Genomic DNA, 22,500 nt, shown 5'->3' with positions numbered 1-22,500 from the left:
TAGTGTTTGGTTTTCTTTTTTGTTTGGTTTTGTGTTGTTCTTTCTCTTTTGGCAACTCTGCAGTAGATGGAACCAGTTGCGGCTAATGGTTATTAAAGTGCGACTGGCACTTGTCCAACGAGCCTTTTAAGTCGTAAGAGGCCTATAAACTGTGTGAGGACATTGACGTGGAGGTAGAGTCGCTCTCTCCCTCCTCGCACCCCTGCTCCTATCTCCCTCTCTCTTCATTCATTTCATTTCTCCCTCTCCTCTTCTCTTCTCAAGTTTCTCTCTTCCTCACTCGTCTCTCATTTCTCTCTCACTCGTCTCTCATTTCTTTCTCACTCTTCTCTCTCTCTCTCTCACTCTTCTCTCTCTCTCTCTCTCTCACTCTTCTCTCTCTCACACTCTCTATCCCTCTCCCTCTTCCCCTCTCCCTCATACTTTGTAACTCTCTCCTTCGTCAATAACCAGGTGATTCTGTGTTCTCTCGACACTAGTTGCTTTTATTTCATCCCTTCCTTCTGTTTGTATCGCAATGCAAGAGAGTGCTCCAAACTCTGGAAATTTACCTGCCTTTTTTTTTTTTTTTTCTAAGTTCTTAAAGCGGGATACAAGTGGGTGCGTGGACGAAGTGAAGTGGAGGTTGGTATGGAGTCGCGTGTGGTTGTGGACTAGAGCTCCATCTGAGGCAAAGGTGACAGGTGTCTGTTCAGAGCGGTTGCTGGTTCCAGTGTGTTGACGCAACAGATGGTGACGACGGCCGCTGACTGGCAGAATTCGTGAGGAGGCCTAGTCTTGCTATTTAGGCCTTCTTTTGCTCTCCCTGATGTATTTAGTTGGTTGCTTTTTGTGCTCTTGTTTTCGCTTTTTTTCTATTCCCTACTCGTTTTTTTGGACTGAAGAAATGTTATGATCATCATTTGGTTTATATAGCCGAGTCTTGAATTGATTGTTTATTTTTATAATTGTTTTCGTTTTCTGAATTACTGCTTACGCGCACACGCACGCAAGCAGAATCTGCACATTACGTACAGACACCCACACCCACGCACGAACCCGCAAGCATGCAGGCCCCTTCACCACCACAGACACGCACGCAGTGATTATGTATGTAATAATGCACATCTGATTTCAAATGTTCGCTGTCTTTGGCCAGCACTGTTTGCCGAATGTCATCCATTGACATTTACTTTATGCTGGATGAAGGATACAAGATGCAATGAGTTCTCGGAGTTGTCCCGAACTGGTCATGCATAGCTTTTTGGCTTTTGTTGGGAGGGGCTGAGAGCTGCATGAATATTTCGGTTGGGGTATCATTATGTGCAATTAAATGGATCCGCAAAGAGCTATACAAACATGTTTTAGCATACCTACACGCATGGGCGCATTCTCGCTTAATTGCTTGCATGCACTCACACGAATGAGCATACCTACTTTTAGTTAGATGAACGGAATGCAAGATCCTCTTTCACGGAGACTTGTGAGGCGGTAGCCCCTGGCGCTTGCACGTGGCGACATACCTCGTGGGACGTCGACGAAGGACAGGGGGAGAAGGAGAGACGGGGAAGGACTGTCATCTCCCCTCCCTCCCTAAAGGTATGCCGGCTCCCCGATGCCCCGGCTTGTTTTTGCCAGCTGCAAATTATCCCCGGCTGGCAGGCTTAGGAACTGTCACATCACCGCTGGGGAGGAGTGCGGAGGGATCTGCATGCGCATCGCCAGCGACCCTTGATGTCCGGGACGCCCTGGCGCGATGATTTATATCTGTCTCTGCCTGATGGCGCTCGGACATCGCTGCGCTTTGGGGGGCGTGGGGCCATAGACTTGGGGGGGGGGGGGGGGGGAGGGTAGCACGAAGGTTGTTTTGGTGGCATTTGTAGGCACTTGGATAGCGAGGCGATTGGAAGGCTGGGCATTGACCGATTTACCTCAGGATGTGTTGAAGTGTAGCTTTTGCGTCGTTGCTGTTTTGTATTCAGCATTGCAAATAATAGTTGAATGAGTAAATGTATTTTTTTCGTATTTACAGTCTGTAGTTTGTAAAGAAAATGGAGACTGAATAATGTGAATATTGAATCTACGCCAAGCCACAAACTGGCTAGAGCATGTTCTGCTCCATGTGGACCGCACGGAGGAAACTTTCGTCTCGATCTGGCCGTGGGAGGAAACAGGGGCTCGTGAACTTGTTTCTTAATGGTATCGGTACGAGATTGATGATAGTGATGATGATACTGACATTGGTGTTCATTACCACCATCATAAACCTTACGAGAAATTATGCTGATCATTTACAGGTGAGATTAATTGTTTTTGCGGTACAAGCAGTTCAGGACTGATGGTACAGATTCAAGGAAGACGTTGGGCGCGCGCGCGCTTGGTTGCACATGTCGCCCTGTCTCGGCCGTCGGAGGGACGACCTCCTGGCGAGTGCTCGTCTCAGAGGCTGAATTATGTGAAGTGAAGAAAACTGGATTGTCAGTTTGACATGTATATCATGTTAATGAATTTTGCATCGCCCGGGAGATGCTGTTACCCTATGCCTGCATTAAGATTTTTTATGGTTGTTGTTTGACGTGAAGAGAATTGTACGTAAGAATTCTCGCTTTATACATGATTTTAATTGGCGGTGTATTTGAACGCACGGAGACTTGCAGCGAGGGTCGAATTTCTTGTTTATTTCTTGCATTCCGAGAAGTCTGGCTCGCTTCCATTGTATAATTTACGAGATCGGTAGGAGTGGATACGACCAAAGGGGGGGGGGGGGGGTGTAATCGTGTTGGTCGTGGAGGAGGAGGAGAAAGGGAGAAAGAAGGCCACGGAAGAAGAAGGCATTAAAGCGGGGATGTAAGAGCAGGGGGATAAGATGGAGAAAGAGGGACAATTGAAGAGGAAGAGGGGAAGGAGAAGGAGAAAGAGAAAGAGAAAGAGAAAGTAAAGGCTGTGGAAGAGTAAGGATGGCGGGGATGGAAGAATGGGAGGAAAAGATGGAGAAAGAGAGGCAATTTGAGGAGGAAGAGGAATGATAGATGGAGGAGGCAGCGGTGAAAGAAGAGTTGGAGGAGGCAGTGGAAGAGGAAGTGAAGGAGGCAATGGAAAAGCAAGGTGGAAAGATGGGATAGGAGAGGCAATGGAAGAGGAAGAGAGGGAGAAGGAGGCGGCGATGGAAGAGGAAGAGAAGGGGGATATAAGGAGGAGGGGGAAATGATGATGGATATCGCAGGTCACTTCTCTCTTCCTCTCGCACTCCCCCTCCCTCCCTCCTTCCAAATTTTCTTCTCAAATTATTTTTTTCTCATCTCTTATCTCCCTATTCACTTCTTTGCTCCCTATATTTTCTCCTCCCATTCTCCCAATCCCTCTCCTTCGCAGGGGAAAATGGCGGGCTGTGATTATGCCGGTCGTGGCGCGTCAGGCAAATCCCCCTTGGTTTCCTAGTGTTTTATCTCCACTGAATCTTGCTTCGTGACTTTCTCTCTCTCTCTCTCTCTCTCTCTCTCTCTCTCTCTCTCTCTCTCTCTCTCTCTCTCTCTCTCTCTCTCTCTCTCTCTCTCTCTCTCTCTCTCTCTCTCTCTCTCTTTCTCTCTCTCAATTCGTTTTTTGTTTTTTGTTTTTGCCTTCTCATAATAATAATAATAATGATAATGATTAAAATATGATTATCATCATCACAATCATCATCATTGATAATGAATAGTAATCTTAGTAATAATAAGATTATTTATTATTATTATTGTTGTTATTATTTGTCGTGTTTTTTTTTCCATTTTACATGATGTGTTTTTCTTACATTAGTCGAAGTAACGCAGCGTCACGAAAGACAAAGGAGAAACGAGCGATGCCGAGGCGTGATGGCCGCAGCACAGGCAGAGGAGGAAAATGAAGAAGCAGTGCTAAAAGAGGGAAGAAGTGAAACATCAAGATAAAATCAGAGAGAGGCTTATATGGATGGAAAATTGGAGAAAGCAAGAAACATGATTAGAAAGAAACTGGAAAGGCATATGCGGATGAAAAAAAAGAAACTAGTAAATCAAAAGAAGTGACAAATGCACGAGGGAATAGAATAGAAGACATGGAAAGCGGTAGAGACGGTTCTGTTTTCCCACGATCCTCCTCTTCCTCCTTTGCCTCGCTCTCTTCCCTTTTTTCCTCTTTATTATCCGGTTCCAATGCTTCTCTTTCTGCCTTCTTATTCCCTTTTTCCCAATTCTTCAACATTTTTGTCGTCCTATTTCTCCTATTCCACATCTCTGTTCTTCATCCTTTTTCTCATATTCCACCTCTCTGTTCTTCATCCTTTTTCTCATATTCCTCCTCTTCCTGTTCTTCATCCTTTTCCTCATATTCCTCCTCTTCCTGTTCTTCATCATTGTCCTCATATTCCTCCTCTTTCTTCATCTTTCTTTTTTCTGCCACTTCCTCATGGTCCAAGTGACTTGGATCTCTCTCTATATGTGTACGAATGTGTGAGATAGATCAATATTGATAAAGATATGAATGAGAATACTAATATAGGCGTATTAATTCTCCTTACATTGTCTCCAGTTCCCATGTACGTGTTTATTTTATTTTCTTCCTTTTTTATTATTATTGTTATTTTTTTTTTCCCCGTCTGCGTGCGTGGGTGTGCGGAGAAACAATGGGCTACACCACAAGCGTCTTGGCGTGTTGTAGCCGGATCCTGGAACGCCATCGCAGGTCAGAGTGCAGGCTGTGTGCAGGCCGCAGGGGGTTGGGTGGGGCTAAGGGTTGGGGGGTTGGGGTTGAGGGGGGTGTAAGGTGGATGAGGGTGGGTGGGGGTGGAAGGGGAGGGGGTAATTGTTGACATGTTTTGGTGGAAGGATTGGATGCGTAGACGAGGAAGGTTCGTGGGTGGATGGACTGGCGAACGGGAAAAGGGAATAGGTATGGATGGATGGATGGATGGGTACGTGGTGGGTAAGGGATAGGGGAGGATGGGAAGATATGTATATGACTACCAGCTGGATAGATGGATGGATGGATTCCTACGGCACAGGTGGTCTCGCGGCCGCCTGGGTAAATGGTCGATCGAGGAGCTGGGAGGACCTGGGGGGTTCTTTGGCGAGGGAAGGGAGGCATAAATTACGTCTGAGATATTGCTTCAGGGTTTTATTACTGAATTCGTTAGGAGACGTTTGAGTTTATCACTTTCAGTCTTTCTCTGTCTATTTATTTATTACCACCCCTCCTATGTGGCAGTGGACATTGATTGACAGGGAGGTTGTATTATGTGTACAACTCTTAACTTACTATTTTTTATGTCTCACTTTTTTTTTTTTTTCTCCACCTACTCCTATTCCTATTCCACTTCCGCCGTTCTCCCTTTCCTCCCCTCGCCATTCTTACCTCCATGGAAGGAAGTATCTCAAGAGTGCAGTGCATTGGCTTAAAACACTTCCTGTAACATGCATAGCTGCATGATTCACAACCTCAGCCCATCCCTCCCGCACGCGCACACACGCACTCACACATCAACACACGCTCACTCGTGCACATATACTCGTATACCCACACACAATCATGCACACGTATACTTACCCATGCACTCGCTTAGATACTCATGTACTCTTACTTACTCTCACTCTCTTTAATGAAGTCATATACTCTCTCATACTCTCATACATGCCCTCATGCACTCATACACTCAGAAACTCATACACACTCATGCACTCACACACTCATGCATTCACTCACTCATGCATTCACTCACTCACGCGCACACACACACACACACACACACACACACACACACACACACACACACACACACACACACACACACACACACACACACACACACACACACACACACACACACACACGCCCCCCCCCCCCCTTACACCAACAACCTCAACCCTCTCTCTCCCTCATGTCCTTCCATTATCCGTTCATAGTTGTCGATAAAGTTGGCACTCCCGCCACGGGTGTCGGTTCAAGTATTGTGCTGCGATGTCAGAATGTTATGTTTTGATGTCAGTGCTCTGTTGGATTTCGTTCTGCACGGCGCTGTAGTGTCTGAGTGTTGCGTTATGTTGTCGGAGCGTTATGCCACGTTGTCTGGTTTGTTACTTTCAAGTGTATTTTTAATCAATGCTTGTACTCGCGATTTCTTTTTTTTTTTTTTTTTTTTTTTTTTTTAGCGTCATTTGTAATCGTCGCTGGCACAAATGCCTTCTTGTATTTTGTTTGGCGTTATTCTTTTATATTTGTTTGAATATATATACATATTTCTGTTGTTAAATAAAAAAGTATCCTCATTTATGTTATATGCCATTGATTTTTTTTTTTTAAGTGGTCATTTTATCAAACTAAATGATTTTTCTCTTCCACAGGTATGCTAAGTTGCCGTGCCATTTACTAGGACTTCCTGTGCTGACGGAAAAGGTAGACGTTCTTTTTTCTGAGAGAGAGAGAGAGAGAGAGAGAGAGAGAGAGAGAGAGAGAGAGAGAGAGAGAGAGAGAGAGAGAGAGAGAGAGAGAGAGAGAGAGAGAGAGAGAGAGAGAGAGGGAGGTGAACGTGTTCTCTGATTCATTCAGTTGTAAAACATCCGAGCAAAATATCAACCGTCCATTTATGCATGTATGTCGTTCTCTGTTCCAATGTGCGTGTCGGTTAGTCGAATCAAAAGAAAAAAAAGAAATAGAGAAAATTGAGAGGAATGATGTAGCCCTCATTTATTTATTTTTATTGTGCATTTATTGATTTTATTTATCCATTAGTTTCATGATTAATCGTTTTATCATACACATTTAGAATTGTTACTGACGGATTGTGATGGAACTGTAGGGCTGGGTTGCCATTGGCCCGGAGATCAGGTAATTGTATTTTGGTGGTGACCGTGGGTAGACGTTTTGGATTATAGATTTAAAAGGTTAAAAATGGTAGGTTAAGTGGATTAAGAGTGGTGGTAGATTTCGGGGAAATTTTAAGGTTGATAAGGGTATATTATTATGAATGTTTGGGTTTATTAAGAGCCGGAGAAGATATTTTAAGGAAGACTTTTTAAAGTTAGAATAAGTTGTTCAGGGACGCTGAGGTTTAGCAGGCGGTGGGGGGCGGGGGCTGACGCGATACCTTGGGGGGGGGGGGGGGAGGTTAGGCCTATTTACAGTGTTCATAGTAAGCATGAAACCATTTCTTAAGAAAATATCATTAGGTAGATAAAGCTTGCATAGATTACTGAAAAAAAGGATCTCTTAGGCTAAAGATATGTAGTAAGAAAAATATATAAATGGAACAGCTGATGGCGAGGGATCACAAGTGTAAATAGGTTGCGAACCACTGTCCTAGATAGATGAAGTTGAATTCAAAGTAACGGCAGAGGTTTGTGTGCTCCGAGTGCTCTCTGGTTATGGTTATAAGTAAATTTCATGGACAGGCATGGTTGCCATTTGCTTGATCAGCGACAACATTCCATTGTAGACAAATTGTTGATGTTATAGCGTCTGTGGAGGAAGCCGCTGGAGTATTTGCTTATTCTTAACGAATATTTTCCCCCCGCCTTTTGTCTGGGTGGTAGTCAGTGTTTTTTGTCCATCTTTTATAATGGTAATTAAAATAACGATGATGATGATAAAGGTTCGTAAAATGGTTATTGCATAAGTACTGTATAATTCCCACTTTACAACATTGTTACTTAAGTGTCTAATGCAGTAAGGTACAACTAGCATACGCGTGTAATTATTTTTTTTTACATTATACTTTGTCTCTGATTTTAACATTAACATCTTCGGGGAGGAGTTTCCAGGAGTGACGGAAATCCGGCAAAAGATTGCGATGTCTTGAGAATGTAATGGTGTTATTAGCAAACTCCCCAATGTTGTAGAGAGAGGGAATGTTTAATTGAGTTAGCGCATATAAATGCAATTGCAAAGTTCTTTTACCTAATCTTTCTCACTGGATTGTTTGAAAGTTCGTGTATCAAGCGAGTCACTGATTTCATTGTTGTAAACTGGGAAAATAATGAGATAATAAATGTGCCCTACACGCGTTTGTATGTAACAAGTTGACAATTTGGTGATGCTAATTCCTTATTTTGGTTGAGGGATTTAATTAGAAATTACAACGATATCATTCAGACGCCAACTTCTCAAGTGCATTTTCGCCTCGCTTGAAGAAAGGGGGATAGTATTTTCATCTTGCAACTAGGCTAACCACGGAGGCTAGGGAAGGGCTGGCCAGGATTTGGACAATCTCTTCTAATTTCTCTAGGATCTGGGATGTTGTTATAGGACACGGGTATACACAATCGAAATATTTTTCATGGTACTCCATTCGTGTCGTTATGCCATTTTCAGCTCTCTCTCTCTCTCTCTCTCTCTCTCTCTCTCTCTCTCTCTCTCTCTCTCTCTCTCTCTCTCTCTCTCTCTCTCTCTCTCTCTCTCTCTCTCTCTCTTTCTCTCCTCTCCTTTCTCTCTCTCTTTCTTTCTCATTCTCTTTATCATTCTTTCTCTCCCTCACTATCTTTACCCTTCCCTATTCCCAACCGTTTCTTCCTCTCTCCACCCCCCCCCCCCCCTCTTCCCTGAAACCTGAACTTGGTTCGAGGCGCAGAAACTGTCGATCCAACTTAAGCACGAGGTCGTTGCGGGCAAGAAAGGCGGGAGGAAGTTGGTGATTAGGATTAAGCAAGGTCGGAGACATTCTCGAGATCGCGCCAAGAAGATGGGAAGAAGAGGAGGAGGAGAAGAAGGGGAGAGAAGGAGAAGAAGGGGGAGAGAAGAAGGGGGAGAGAAGAAGGAGAAGGAGAAGAAGGAGATGGAGAAGAAGGGGGAGAGAAGAAGGAGAAGGAGAAGAAGGGGGAGAGAAGAAGGAGAAGGAGAAGAAGGGGGAGAGAAGAAGGAGAAGGAGAAGAAGGGGGAGAGAAGAAGGAGAAGGAGAAGAAGGGGGAGAGAAGAAGGAGAAGGAGAAGAAGGGGGAGAGAAAAAGAAGAAGTGAGAAGGAGGAGGGGGAGGAGGAGGAAGTGAGAAAGAGCAGGAGGAGGAGGAAGTGAGAAAGAGCAGGAGGAGGAAGTAAGAAGAAGAAGAAGAAGAAGAAGAAGAAGAAGAAGAAGAAGAAGAAGAAGAAGAAGCAGAAGCAAAAGCAAAAGCAAAAGCAAAAGCAAAAGCAAAAGCAAAAGCAAAAGCAAAAGCAAAAGCAAAAGCAAAAGCAAAAGCAAAAGCAAAAGCAGAAGCAGAAGCAGAAGCAGAAGCAGAAGCAGAAGCAGAAGCAGAAGCAGAAGCAGAAGCAGAAGCAGAAGCAGAAGCAGAAGCAGAAGCAGAAGCAGAAGCAGAAGCAGAAGCAGCAGGAGGACCCTCAGCAGCAGCAGAAAAGAAGATCGGTTTCAGTGCCGTTATGAGTACTGCTTTTGGGAGGTTCCGGCGTAGGTAAATCTCCTAGTGTGTTGGAAGATCACAGGAAATAGTTCTTACAATAATGCCTTGGGATATTTGGCAAAGATTTAAGGAAATGGTTATTTCTATTTTTTCCTTGTATGCATTCTTTTATTTTATTCATTATGTATTGCATATATTGTATAATATATATATATATATATATATATATATATATATATATATATGTGTGTGTGTGTGTGTGTGTGTGTGTGTGTATATATAGACACACACACACACACACACACACACACACACACACACACAGACACACACACACACACACACACACACACACACACACACACACACACACACACACACACACACACACACACACACACGAACACAGTCGATTGAATCAGCTTTGAAAACGCGTTCGTCCGAGCTGGTTCTGTGGTCCCCCGCGAGGCGCATTTACAACCAGATTTATCTCGACGATGGAACGGTAATTGGCGGCGTGCCTTACGAGAGCGCGGGTGGAGGAGGTGGAGGTGGAGAAGGAAGTGGAGGTATAGGTGGAGGTGGAAAGGAAGGAGGAGGAACTGGAAGTGGAACCAATGAAATGGGAATGGGAGGGGAATTGTGAAGAATGAAAGACAAAGAGAAAGAGGAAGAAGAAGAAACAAAGAGAGGAGGAGAAGGGGGAGAAAGAGAAGAGAGGAAGAAGAAGAGAGGTAAATGGCGAGTCGGGGAAGAAGGGAGATAAAAAGAGAGAGGAGAGAAGGAAAAATATAAAGTTGAAAGGCGGGGGAAGGGAAGGAGTGATAACGGAGTAAGTGGATGATGGAGATGGAAAGGGAGGAAAGAACCGAGGTAACTGAAAATGCTTTTGCAATTGCGATTGCAACGAAGTCCATCCTTCATTTCCTGCCCAGTTTTTACATTCCGTCCGTTCACTTCTCAGTATTTTTCTTCTCTCTCTCTCTTCGCCTTCTCTGCACCCTACTTCACTCTATTCTTTCTCCCTCCTTTCTTCCCTTCTCTACCTCTGCCTCTCTACCTACCCTCCCTCCCCATCTACCCCCCTCCCCATCTACCCCCTCTCCATCCACCCCCCCCTCCCCATCCACCCTCCCTCACCCCGCCCTCAAACTCTGCATTCCAGGGTCCACTCTGTGGGCGAGTCCCTGAAGGATGGTGACAGCAGGCATGCATTAGGAGCATAGCAATTCCTCATTTCTTCCAGGGACGGACCGTATCATTACCTCCTGTCCAGTGATCATGGGGGAGGAGAGGGGAGGGGGAGGGGGGAGGAAGAGTGTTGCCGTATGGGTGTTCTGTGTGGCTCCGTATCTTTGATTTTATTTTTTGGTTTGTTGCTATTTCATTATTATTATTATTATTATTATTATTATTATTAATTTAACTGTAAATTGTATTATTATTATTATTATTATTATTTGATTAGTTTTATTTTTTTATTTTTCGTTTTTATTGTTTTGTTATTGTTGCTGCTGTTGTTATTTTTATTATTGTTCATGTTGATTTTATTAATTGTATTTGTATTTATTTTTATTGACTTATCATAAGATTTATATGTGCATATATGTGCATTCATGTACTAATGTGCATGTATGTTTGTTTATGTGTTTGATGGTTTGGCATCGAGAGAGAGAGAGAGAGAGAGAGAGAGAGAGAGAGAGAGAGAGAGAGAGAGAGAGAGAGAGAGAGAGAGAGAGAGAGAGAGAGAGAGAGAGAGAATGCATACATACGTATATATCGTGAGTGCATGCATTAACGTGAGCATGTGCATGTGTTTTATAGCCCACAGCCCCGGATAGTTATGCCAGCTGCAAGACACGCTCCATTGTGACCCAATGACGTCACGGCTGCGAAGGGCTAGTTATCGGAGGCCCTAAATCAGGCCCGTGGTCAGCGAGGCGATTCAGCAGGGCCGGCCACGCAATTGTCCGAATGACTTGTCTGGGGATTTTATAACTGGAGAAAGAACAGTACGAGTGAAGATTTTACCGGACTCGCTCCATCCCCCCCTTTACTCCCCTTCCCACATCTCTCGCCCTCCCTTCTCTCTTCTCTCTTCTCCTCCCTCCCCCCTCTCGCTACCCTCTTCTCCTCCCCCTTCCTTCTCTACCCTCGTCTCCTAACACCCTCCCTCTCTGCCTTCTTCCCTCCCTCCTTCCCCTCTTCTCCTCTCCCCTCCCTCTCTCCCTCCTTCCGTCCCTTCCTCCCCTCCTCTTCTCCCCCCTCCCTCCCTTCCTCTTCTCCCCCCTCCCTCCCCTCTTCTCCTCCCCCTCCCTCCCCTCTTCTCCTCCCCATCCCCCCTTCTCCTCCCCCCTCCCTGCTCTCTTCTCCTCCCCCTCCCTCCCCTCTTTTCCCCTTCTCTCTCCCTCCTTCCCTCCCCTCCCCCCTCCCTTCCCTCTTCTCCACCTCCCTCTCTCCCTCCTTCCCTCCACCCCTCCCCTCTTCTCCACCTCCCTCTCTCCCTATTTCCCTCCCCCCTCCCCTCCCCTCCCCTCCCCTCTTCTCCTCCCTCTTCCTCCCTCCCCTCTTCTCCCTCCCTTCCTCTCTCTCCCTTCCTCCCCCCCTCTTCTCCCCATCCCACTTCACCTCCTTCCTCCATCCTTAGCGTCGCCTACACTCCAGTCCCGTCAAATCCAGCACGAAATCTCCTTCCTGTGTATTTTTGACAAGTGACAATTACACCAAAATAATCCGCATTTGTTATTGTCAAGAGTAGTCTCTCTCCGCCTCGCTCCCCGTCTCCCGAGTGCTCTAAATTCCTCCTCCTTACACGGGTGATTTTGCCAGACAAAAAGACGCCGGCCGATGAGTCATGCGTTCTGTGTGTGTGTGTGTGTGTGTGTGTGTGTGTGTGTGTGTGTGTGTGTGTGTGTGTGTGTGTGTGTGTGTGTGTGTGTGTGTGTGTGTGTGTGAGTGTGTGTGTGCGTGTGTGTGTGTGTGCGTGTGCGTGTACGTTTGTGTGTGTGTGTGTGTATGTATGTATGCGTGTGTGTGTGTGTGTGTGTGTGTGTGTGTGTGTGTGTGTGTGTGTGTGTGTGTTTGTATCTATGTGCGTGTGTGTGCGCGTGCGTGCGTGTCTGTCTATCTATCTTCGTGTGAGTGAGTAAAGGACTGAATAAATGTGATTGCATATATGTGCCTGTTTGTATATCTGGTTACGTGCATTCCTTAATCACTTTGATATCAAATAAAGTTGCACCATGCATTGCATTAGCATAGATGCATTGTCTTAGCATTCAAGACAATGTTGCTTTGTTATGAAGACCCATTATCAAGCATACCTGTATTGGACGGTCAGTTGTGGCTCTAGTTGTTTTTTGTTTTTAGTTTTTACATTTTTCCCTTTTTTGTCATTGGTTTCCTCGTATTCGTTGCTTTCTCCGGCGCTGACCTGCGATGACTCGGTGCTGATGCTGAATGGCGATAGCGACGGCGGCGAGGTGAGGCGGCGAAACCCCGAGCCCCGGGAAGTGCAGTGGCGCGCCTGTGAAGCGGGCCAACGGCGACGGCCATCTTGATTGGCGGGGGAAGAGAGGGATGTGATGAAGCCTCTCGCGGGGGATTTAGTGCCGTCGGATCGCCCTCTCCGCCGGCGCCCCGAGGCTCTCCTGTCTCGCTTACCTCTCTCTTGACTCCCTTATCTAGCTCTTACCGATCTTTGGCTTCGTTTTTCTTTGCATTTATCTTACCTTCTTTGTCTGTATTACGCCTCTCTTATATCTGCTATCTTCTCTATCCTTTTTTTTTCCTCCGTTATCATCCTTACCTACCTTATCTCTTACCCGTTCCTTGCCTCTCACCTTTCTCTTGCCTCCCTTATCTACCTTACCTCCCTTTTCTTTCTTTATCTCTCTTACTTCACTCTTACCTCCCCATCCCTTATACCCTTCTCTCACCTCCCTTATCTCCCTATATCTCTCTTACCTGTCCGGTAGTGGGATTAGCGACGGCCCTCCGCTCGCTGGTGGGGGGGAGTGCCACGCGGTCCTTTCGAGATGGCAGCCGGCGATTAGTTTCTTCACGCGTTCTTCCCGCACGAGGCTCTTTGGAGGCAGTCGTTTGCTGTTCTGCGAGCTGCATGGGATCTTCTCTTCTCTCTCTGTCTTTCTTGGTCTTGTCTGTCTCAATCACTCCCCTCCTCTCTCTCTCTCTCTCTCTCTCTCTCTCTCTCTCTCTCTCTCTCTCTCTCTCTCTCTCTCTCTCTCTCTCTCTCTCTCTCTCTCTCTCTCTCTCTCTCTCTCTCTCTCTTTCTCTCTCTCTTTCTCTCTTTCTCCCCCCCCCCTCTCTCTCTCTCTCTCTCTCTCTCTCTCTCTCTCGTCTCTCTCTCTCTCTCTCTCTCTCTCTCTCTCTCATCTCTCTCTCTCTCTCTCTCTCTCTCTCTCTCTCTCTCTCTCTCTCTCTCTTTCTCTCTCTCTTTCTCTCTCTTTCTCTCTCTTTCTTTTTCTTTTCTTTCTTTCTTTTTTTTCTTTCTTTCTTTCTTTCTTTCTTTCTCTCTCTAAAACCCTTTCCTCTCCTCCTCCTACCTTCTTCTTCTCTAGCCCCCTTCCTCCCCCCTCTCTGTCCTCTCCCCCCCCCCCCCCCCCCCGGCCTTCCTTTTTATTCGTCACGCTGCTTACTGCTTCCACATGCCGTGTCACACTTGGCGGTGCATTGGAACGCTTAAGCTCATCGTCACAGCTGTTGCGGCGTCACATTATGCCAGTGTGACTTTCGAGAAAATATGAGATGAAGAATCGGGGTTTCATTTGAGTGGAGGATACTTAAGGGATATCGGCAATAAGAGGAAAGGGGAGAGAGAGAGAGAGAGAGAGAGAGAGAGAGAGAGAGAGAGAGAGAGAGAGAGAGAGAGAGAGAGAGAGAGAGAGAGAGAGAGAGAGAGAGAATAAGATATATAACCATAATTTAGTTTTACAGAGCAGAATATTTTGGGGAGGTCGGTAATAAAATAAAGTAGAAATGAGAGAGAGGGGAAGAAAAGGAAAAATGGCAGTAGCGTGTCGAATCCGCTGCCCCTCCCCCCCTTGACTGTTCATTCTTTTGTAGTTCCTTTTTACTGTAGTTTTTATTTACATTTTTTTTTTTATTTGCATTTCTTTTAATCGCTACCATTTTTTCTTTCCCTTTTTATCGGTACTCTGTGATTTACCCAGTCGCTTCCTCCCCGCGGGCAAAGAGCGTGACCTGACAGACAGCCTTTCTAGCGTGACCCAAGGAGAGGTGGAGGTGGAGGTGAAGATGGAGGTGAGGGGAGGAGAAAAGAGGAGAGGAGAGAAGATAGTAGAAAAGGAAAAGGGAAGAGGGAGGAGGGGGGAAGAGCAGAAACAGACACAAGAAAAAAAAAAAAAAAAGCAAGAGGAGAGATGAACTCAAGCGATAAAGGTGATAATACGTGACGAGAGAATGAGAAAGAAATGAGTGAATTAGAGTGGCACAAAAATGTAATTGTATTTTAACAAACTATTAGAACTTATAAGTTATTAGGCTATTTGTTTGTTTGCGTCTGTGTGTGTGGGTGCATGTGGGTATTGACAGGCGCCTCGTGACAGAGGGCGAAGTGACGCACCTTCCCCGAGACAGCTGTCGCAGCGTCACGCCGGGATGAGTCTGATGCGACTTCCGCCGAAGGAAAATACGATTTAAGTGCATCCCTCGAGAAGATTCAGAGATCCGGCCTCCCCTCCTTCCCGTCTTCATCTTTCCCCTTCTTCAACTCTTCCTTTCCCATGGCCCTCCCCTCCTCCCCGTCCTCGCATACCTCTTATTCCTCTCCCCCCTCCTCTCCCTCCTCTCACTTCTACGCCTTATCTTCCTCCGTCACCTTCTTCCTCTGCTCCCTTGTCATACTATCCTCCTTCCTCTTCCCATCCCTTCATTCGCTTCTTCCCCTTCTCTCCCTCTCTACCGTCCTTCTCCTTCTCTATCCCATTCCCCTCCTTCGTTCCCTCCTTTCCTCCTCTGCCCTCCTCCCACTCTTTCTCCTCCTCTCCCCCCTTCCCATCCCGTGTTCCCTCCTTCCCCTCTCCCCGTCCTCATTTTATGACGAGGCTTTATCGCTTTCTAGATTATTATTCGTCGAGAAAATGAGGAAAAGAAGATGGGAAAGATGAAGACAGCGATGACGACGACTACGAGGAGAAGAAGAAGAATGATAAGAAAATTGAGTAATAGTGAACTGAAGAAAAAGGGGCAATGAAAGGAAGGGGAAAAGAAGGAAGAAAGGAGGAGGGAGGGAGAGAGAGAAAAAAAATAAGGAGAATAAGGAGGGAGGGTGAGAAGAAGAGACGAAGACGGCGAAGAAGAAGAAGAAGAACATAAGAAGAATAAGAAGGAAAGAGAGAAAGAATGGAGGAGGAGGAGCAGGGGAGAAGGAGACGAGTTTATCGTCGAAAAGAAGGAAGCAGAACCGGTTGTTACGTTCGGTGGGAGGAAGAGCTTGAGGGAAGTAAAAACAGGAGGAAGATGGAAATAGAGAGAAAATAGAGGAAAAAACGATGATGGGGATGGTAGGGGCAGACATTTTATTGCGTTTACCATCTTGAATTTATTCCGTCTGTTTGCAAACCGGACGCAAACGGCTGAGAATTTGCGCCAAGGTTCCGGCTGGGTGAAGAAACACAAAGACTTTATTTCTGCAAGATATTCGAGAATTTAAGTGAATATCACCCACTTTCTTTCTTGCTCTCACTTTCCGTCTTTTTCTCTTCTCTCTCTCTCTCTCTCACTCACTCTCTCTCTCTCTCTCTCTCTCTTTCTCTCTCTCTCTCTCTCTCTCTCTCTCTCTCTCTCTCTCTCTCTCTCTCTCTCTCTCTCTCTCTCTCTCTCTCTCTCACTCACTCACTCACTCTCTCTCTCTCTCTCTCTCTCTCTCTCTCTCTCTCTCTCTCTCTCTCTCTCTCTCTCTCTCTCTCTCTCTCTCTCTCTCCTTCTCTCTCTCTCACTCTCTCTCTCTCTCTCTCTCTCTCTCTCTCTCTCTCTCTCTCTCTCTCTCTCTCTCTCTCTCTCTCTCTCTCTCTCCCTCTCTCTCCTCTCCTCTCCTCTCCTCTCCTCTCCTCGCCTCTCTCTCCACCCCCCCCCCATCTCTTCTCTCCTCTCTCTCCACCCCCCCCCCCATCTCTTCTCTCCTCTCCTCTCCCCCCCCCCCCCATCTCTTCTCTCCTCTGCTCTCCTCTCGCTCTGTCTCACCTTTCTCTTTTTCTTTCCTTCAATATCTTTTTTCTTTTTAGCTCTCTATTTCTTTACGCCAACCTTTGTATTTTGTGTTTGTACTTTGTATTCATTTTATTGTCATTATTGCTGTTAGTTGGCCGACTGTAGCGTAGATAAAAGGAAACAGTAAAGATAGTATCTTCACCCATTAACTTTTCTTGAGTTCTCCTGCTCTTGATTTGGTTGTTACTCACACATGTGAACTTTAATGTTTTTGTCTTTGTTATCGTCGATGCAGCTGCTGTTGTTGTCGTCGTTGCTGTTGTTGTCATTGTTGTTGTTGTTGTTGTTGTTGTAGCTGTTGATGATGTCCCTAACCCAACCTTTAACAAGATTAGGTAAGGGATATAAGGTTAGATTGGATTGATATTGGTTACACTTAGATGAGAAATTAAATGGTTTGGGTCATACCTGGCTGAGGCACTGAATGAAGGTCAGACTTAATGAGGACTGTGATAAAGGTCATGCTTGGATGGGGAATTAGATGAAGGTCAGCCTTAGATAAATGAATGAGAATGAGTGCCAGGAACTAGACTGAGCCCCCCCCCCCCCCGTCGGCTGCAACACGTCCCCCCCCCCCCCTTGTTTTTTATCTGATGAGTAGCGCGGCAGCTGTGACGTCTCAGCAGCTCTCAGATCAGCACTTCCTCCCGCCGCACATTTGTCACTGACTGTGAATTCAATTACATCCGGCGTTGTCAGACAGTGCGCGGCGATGATGAAACGGTTTGAGAATTTCCCTGTTGTTTGTTCTTTGGGTGTTGGATTGTTTTTGCTTGTTTTGTTTGTTTGCTGTGATATTGGTATTGGCAAGTCTTGAGTTATCGGATAGTTAGGGGGTGATATATAGTTGGATTAGTTCGATTCTCGTATGCCATCAAATTGGGGACGGTTATTTTAATCATCTTCCAAATAACGAAAGAAAAGGAAAGGCCATAAGAAAGACGTGTCTCCCTCGCGGCCAGAGGAACTACGTGAAATTTGCTGGGCCGTCGGGGGTAATTGGCGTTTATGAATGGTGTTTAACGTTTTGATTCCCGGCTCAGTCATGCGAGGTGAAGCCAGTATTTCTTTCAGCTTTCGAAATTGGAGAGAGAAAAAAAGAGGAGGGTAATTTGGGATATTGCTTCGTGTGGATTTTGCTTGTTTTATTGATTTATTTTGTGGGGGGTGGAGGGGGAGGTGGTAGGTGCGCTGAGTTCGGTTTATTATTTTGTATAGGTGTATTAGTAGTAAGTTTTAGTCATTTGGTTGTTTCGTTTTCATAGTTATTCTTAAAGTTTAATTAGTTATTTATTTGTTTACTTTTTTTGGGGGGAAGGAGGTGTATGGTAATTAGGTGCTTTGCCGTGATATAAGTTTGGTCTAATGTTCTATATAGCTGTGCATATGGCTTTTGATAGTTATTTTAAAAGTTCTTATATATTATGATATTAGGTCAATGCATCTTGGCCATATATTATTAGACCCAGTAACCGTGTGCTAATTATTTTCTTTCACTCTGTTTCGCTGTCGTTTTATGTTAACGCCCGCTCCGGATCACCTTCCCTGGTACTGGCCAAGGACAGAACCGGGTAACTCCGTTATGGTTAGATTATTAGTATTAGCCAAGTACGGGGCTGAGTAACTCCTTTATGGACCAGTTGGAAGCATGCGGAAGTTGGGGACAATTTTCCTTGTAGGGGAGTGTAGGTCAGGTGGGTGGTCATTCTCTCCCTCCCGCTGATTCCTCTTACGGGGAGTGTCTTCTGGCAGTATCTCCGCTCGACGGGACAGAAACGATGCGATTTTTGCTTCACACGGGTTCGTACACTCTTCTCTCTTCGTTTCTTTCCTTTCCCTCTCATCGCTTTGCTTTATTTTCTTTCCTTTTCGTTTCATATTCTCATCTCGAAGTCCGTGTTCTACCCTCATTTTCTTTCTCAACATTTTTCCCGATTTATAAGAGCTCGAGGAAGACATAGTCAAGGTCGAAGGGTATTGAGAGAAATATTCATAGTGAAGGTATTATTGTGAATTTTCTGGATTAATCACTTTCTTTCTCTCTCTCTCTCTAACTCTCTCTCTCTCTCTCTCTCTCTCTCTCTATATATATATATATATATATATATATATATATATATATATATATCTTCCCATCCTATTGGTGAAATAACTAACCAACGAGAGATAGAGACAGGGATAGAAAGAGAGGGGGCAAGAGAAAGGTGGTGTCAGGGAAGAGGGAGCGTACGAACGGCCTTTAATCTCCCTCATTGCGTGACACAGGAGGTGGACATGCCATCACACCCCAGGGCGGTGCTTCTTGCTTGACGAGTGATTCGACGAAGTGTACAACAGGCAACCACCACACGGGGAAAGTCTTGAAGGACCAAACTAGGGGGGGGGGGGGGGAGAATGCCGATTTTTTTGTATCTTTCTTTTTGCTTATCATTCGCCGTGTTTCGATAATAAGAGGAAGTATCTAATTATGTGGTCAAGGAGTTATGCCGGTGCGTCGGGTGATATGTAGATGTCTCGGGAGTTTGGACGGCATGCGCTTTTGCTTGCGTGAGGTAGACGGTCATTTTGGAGTTCCCGCGACAGGACTGGCGATGAGGCCGGCTCTCTGCTGATTATTATGGCTCCGTGCTTTTTTTTCCCCTCGTTCTTCTGCTTCATATTGCGAGAGTCAGTGCGGCAATGCACGGGGAATCTTGGGACTTAATTGTGCATTTTTGTCTGCATTGGTGGATGCGTGCATGCCTGGTCTGAGGAGGAGAACGGGGGAGGAATGGAAGGTTGGAGGTAGGGAGGGGAAGAGGAAAGAAGGAAGGGAAGGAGCTAGGAGGGGCAAGAGCGAGATTGGGGAATAAGAAAAGGGAGAACACTTCAGAGAGAGATAACAAGAAAGGACGAGAGAACGAGGGAGGGAAGGAGGGAGACATTGATTTAGTGTGCGAGACAGGGAAACACACACAAACAGGTGGGCACAGACAGGCTAACAGATGGAAACAGAGCTGTGGGAAGCCGACCGGGACACTGTTATTATTCGGCGTTCGCTGGAGGAATGAGCGAGGCGCGGCGACTGCACGAAGCCTCCATTCCGCAGACAGCAGACCGCGCTCGGCCCCGCCTTTCCTGCGTGAGAGTGGATGGCGGTGACTCGGCAGTCCGCCCTCGGAGTTCCCCCTCGCAAATATCATATATAACTTTCAAGCGGCGGAGTCCGGCGGTGGTTAGGCGGGTCTCGGAGCGCCTCCCGGGTCTTTGCTGCTTCAGTTTATTGTCGCGATCGGCGTCTCAGGGCCGGCGGAAGTGGCGCGGCGTCGTATGACACGTCGGGCTGATGGGCGCCGTCTCTTTCTAGTGATTCCGTGACATTTTCTGCAGTGGATGTCTTCTCGGGACGTCCATTCTAATCAAAGATGGTAATAAATGTTTGCCAACTTTTATTATACTTCTCGCTGGCTGAACATTCGCTCGTTCATCAGCGTTTGGACGAGTCGGGACGTAATTTGGCGCGGCGGCGCTCGTAACTCTGGCGGGCGACTGGGGGCGCTTGCAGGGAAGCCGCGCCGCCTCAACCCGAGCACCGGCGCTGGCCGATCGCTTGCCCGGCGGCATGTGGCCGCGGGACCTGTTTATATCCGAGTGATGGCGATGATGACAGGGCGGTGTGACGAAGGTGACGCCCCCTGCGCTGCCAGGTCCTCCCTCCTCCTCCTCTCCCTCTCTTCCTCCTCCTCCCCTCCCTCTCTTCCTCCTCCTCCCCTCCCTCTCTTCCTCCTCCTCCCCTCCCTCTCTTCTTCCTCCTCCCCTCCCTCTCTTCTTCCTCCTCCCCTCCCTCTCTTCCTCTTCCTACCCTCTCTCTCTTCCTCCTCCTCCCCTCCCTCTCTTCTTCCTCCTCCCCTCCCTCTCTTCTTCCTCTTCCTACCCTCTCTCTCTTCCTCCTCCTACCCTCCCTCTCTTCCTCCTCCTACCCTCCCTCTCTTCCTCCTCCTACCCTCCCTCTCTTCTTCCTCCTCCCCTCCCTCTCTTCCTCTTCCTACCCTCTCTCTCTTCCTCCTCCTACCCTCCCTCTCTTCCTCCTCCTACCCTCCCTCTCTTCCTCCTCCTACCCTCCCTCTCTTCTTCCTCCTCCCCTCCCTCTCTTCCTCTTCCTACCCTCTCTCTCTTCCTCCTCCTACCCTCCCTCTCTTCCTCCTCCTACCCTCCCTCTCTTCTTCCTCCTCCCCTCCCTCTCTTCTTCCTCCTCCCCTCCCTCTCTTCCTCTTCCTACCCTCTCTCTCTTCCTCCTCCTACCCTCCCTCTCTTCCTCCTCCTCCCCTCCCTCTCTTCTTCCTCCTCCCCTCCCTCTCTTCTTCCTCTTCCTACCCTCTCTCTCTTCCTCCTCCTACCCTCCCTCTCTTCCTCCTCCTACCCTCCCTCTCTTCCTCCTCCTACCCTCCCTCTCTTCTTCCTCCTCCCCTCCCTCTCTTCCTCTTCCTACCCTCTCTCTCTTCCTCCTCCTACCCTCCCTCTCTTCCTCCTCCTACCCTCCCTCTCTTCTTCCTCCTCCCCTCCCTCTCTTCCTCCTCCTACCCTCCCTCTCTTCCTCCTCCTACCCTCCCTCTCTTCTTCCTCCTCCCCTCCCTCTCTTCCTCTTCCTACCCTCTCTCTCTTCCTCCTCCTACCCTCCCTCTCTTCCTCCTCCTACCCTCCCTCTCTTCTTCCTCCTACCCTCCCTCTCTTCCTCCTCCTACCCTCCCTCTCTTCCTCCTCCTACCCTCCCTCTCTTCTTCCTCCTCCCCTCCCTCTCTTCCTCTTCCTACCCTCTCTCTCTTCCTCCTCCTACCCTCCCTCTCTTCCTCCTCCTACCCTCCCTCTCTTCTTCCTCCTCCCCTCCCTCTCTTCCTCTTCCTACCCTCTCTCTCTTCCTCCTCCTACCCTCCCTCTCTTCCTCCTCCTACCCTCCCTCTCTTCTTCCTCCTCCCCTCCCTCTCTTCTTCCTCCTCCCCTCCCTCTCTTCCTCTTCCTACCCTCTCTCTCTTCCTCCTCCTACCCTCCCTCTCTTCCTCCTCCTAACCTCCCTCTTTCCCTTCTCCTACCCTCCCTCTCTTTCCCCTCCTACTCCTCATATCCTTCTTCCTCCTCCTCTTCCTCTTCCTCTTCCTATTCCTCCCTCCTCCTCCTCCCTTCTGCGGTGCCAGGTCTTTCCTTCTCTTCCTCCTTCTCCCCCTCCCTCCTCCTCCCCCTCCCTCCTCCCTCCTCCCTCCTCCTTCTACGCTTGCACACAAACAAACACATGCACGTGCACGCGCAATCCAATTTCTTAATTTATTTTATATTTGATATTATTAGTTTAAATACTGACTTTGATGTCTATAGTTGCCTAAGTGATTGAAAGGAACCTCGCTGTCGTTGCAAATTATTTCTTTACACGTTTGCAAATGTTCTAACCGATGTTAACTTAGTTTCAGCTTGCGTTGCATGTCACTTGCAGATCCTCAGGAAACAGAAACATAGGTGGAGAAGGAGAGATAAGAAAAGATTATATAAACGAGGATAATAAATGTTTTCAAAATGTTTACGAGTGGGGAAGGGATAGGAGGGAAGGGAGGGAGCTAGGTGTACGGGGAATGTGCAGGGAACATGGGGGAATGACAGGATGCCAGGGGAGGGACAGGGCACACGGAGAAGGGGCAGAGTATATAAGGAAGGGGTAGGAAACATGGGGAAGGGGCAAGGGACATGGGGAAGGGGGGAAGTATACAAGGAAGGGGCATGGGACATGGGGAAAGGGCAAACTATACAAGGAAGGGGCAGGGGACATGGGGAAGGGGCAGAGTATACAAGGAAGGGGCAGAGGACATGGGTAACGGACATATTATAAAAGGAAGGGACAGGGGACATGGGGAAGAGGCAGAGTATACAAGGAAGGGGCAGGGGACATGGGGAAGGGGCAAAGTATACAAG

General features: G+C 47.1%; 1 protein-coding gene across 5 annotated transcripts in view; it reads left to right on the top strand.

The window, feature by feature from the left end:
* Window positions 1-22,500, top strand: part of LOC125047718 (E3 ubiquitin-protein ligase Ubr3-like) — a 196,989-nt gene that overhangs the window by 122,589 nt on the left and 51,900 nt on the right. Inside the window, exon 1 of one of the 5 annotated variants that reach the window (XM_047646104.1) lies at window positions 4,321-4,677. The exons of 3 other annotated variants lie outside the window; for them this stretch is intronic. In XM_047646104.1, coding sequence (XP_047502060.1) covers window positions 4,473-4,677 — 205 coding nt within the window. In that variant the 5' untranslated portion in view covers window positions 4,321-4,472. Of the gene's footprint in view, window positions 1-4,320; window positions 4,678-6,014; window positions 6,061-22,500 lie in introns of those variants that run through there. One more of the 5 variants, XM_047646105.1, reaches the window with a different exon arrangement.

This window comes from Penaeus chinensis, chromosome 41, assembly GCF_019202785.1.
Source record: "Penaeus chinensis breed Huanghai No. 1 chromosome 41, ASM1920278v2, whole genome shotgun sequence".
Taxonomy (NCBI): domain Eukaryota; kingdom Metazoa; phylum Arthropoda; class Malacostraca; order Decapoda; family Penaeidae; genus Penaeus; species Penaeus chinensis.
Note: the sequence above shows the minus strand (reverse complement) of the source record. Positions and strands in the feature narration are given on the sequence as shown.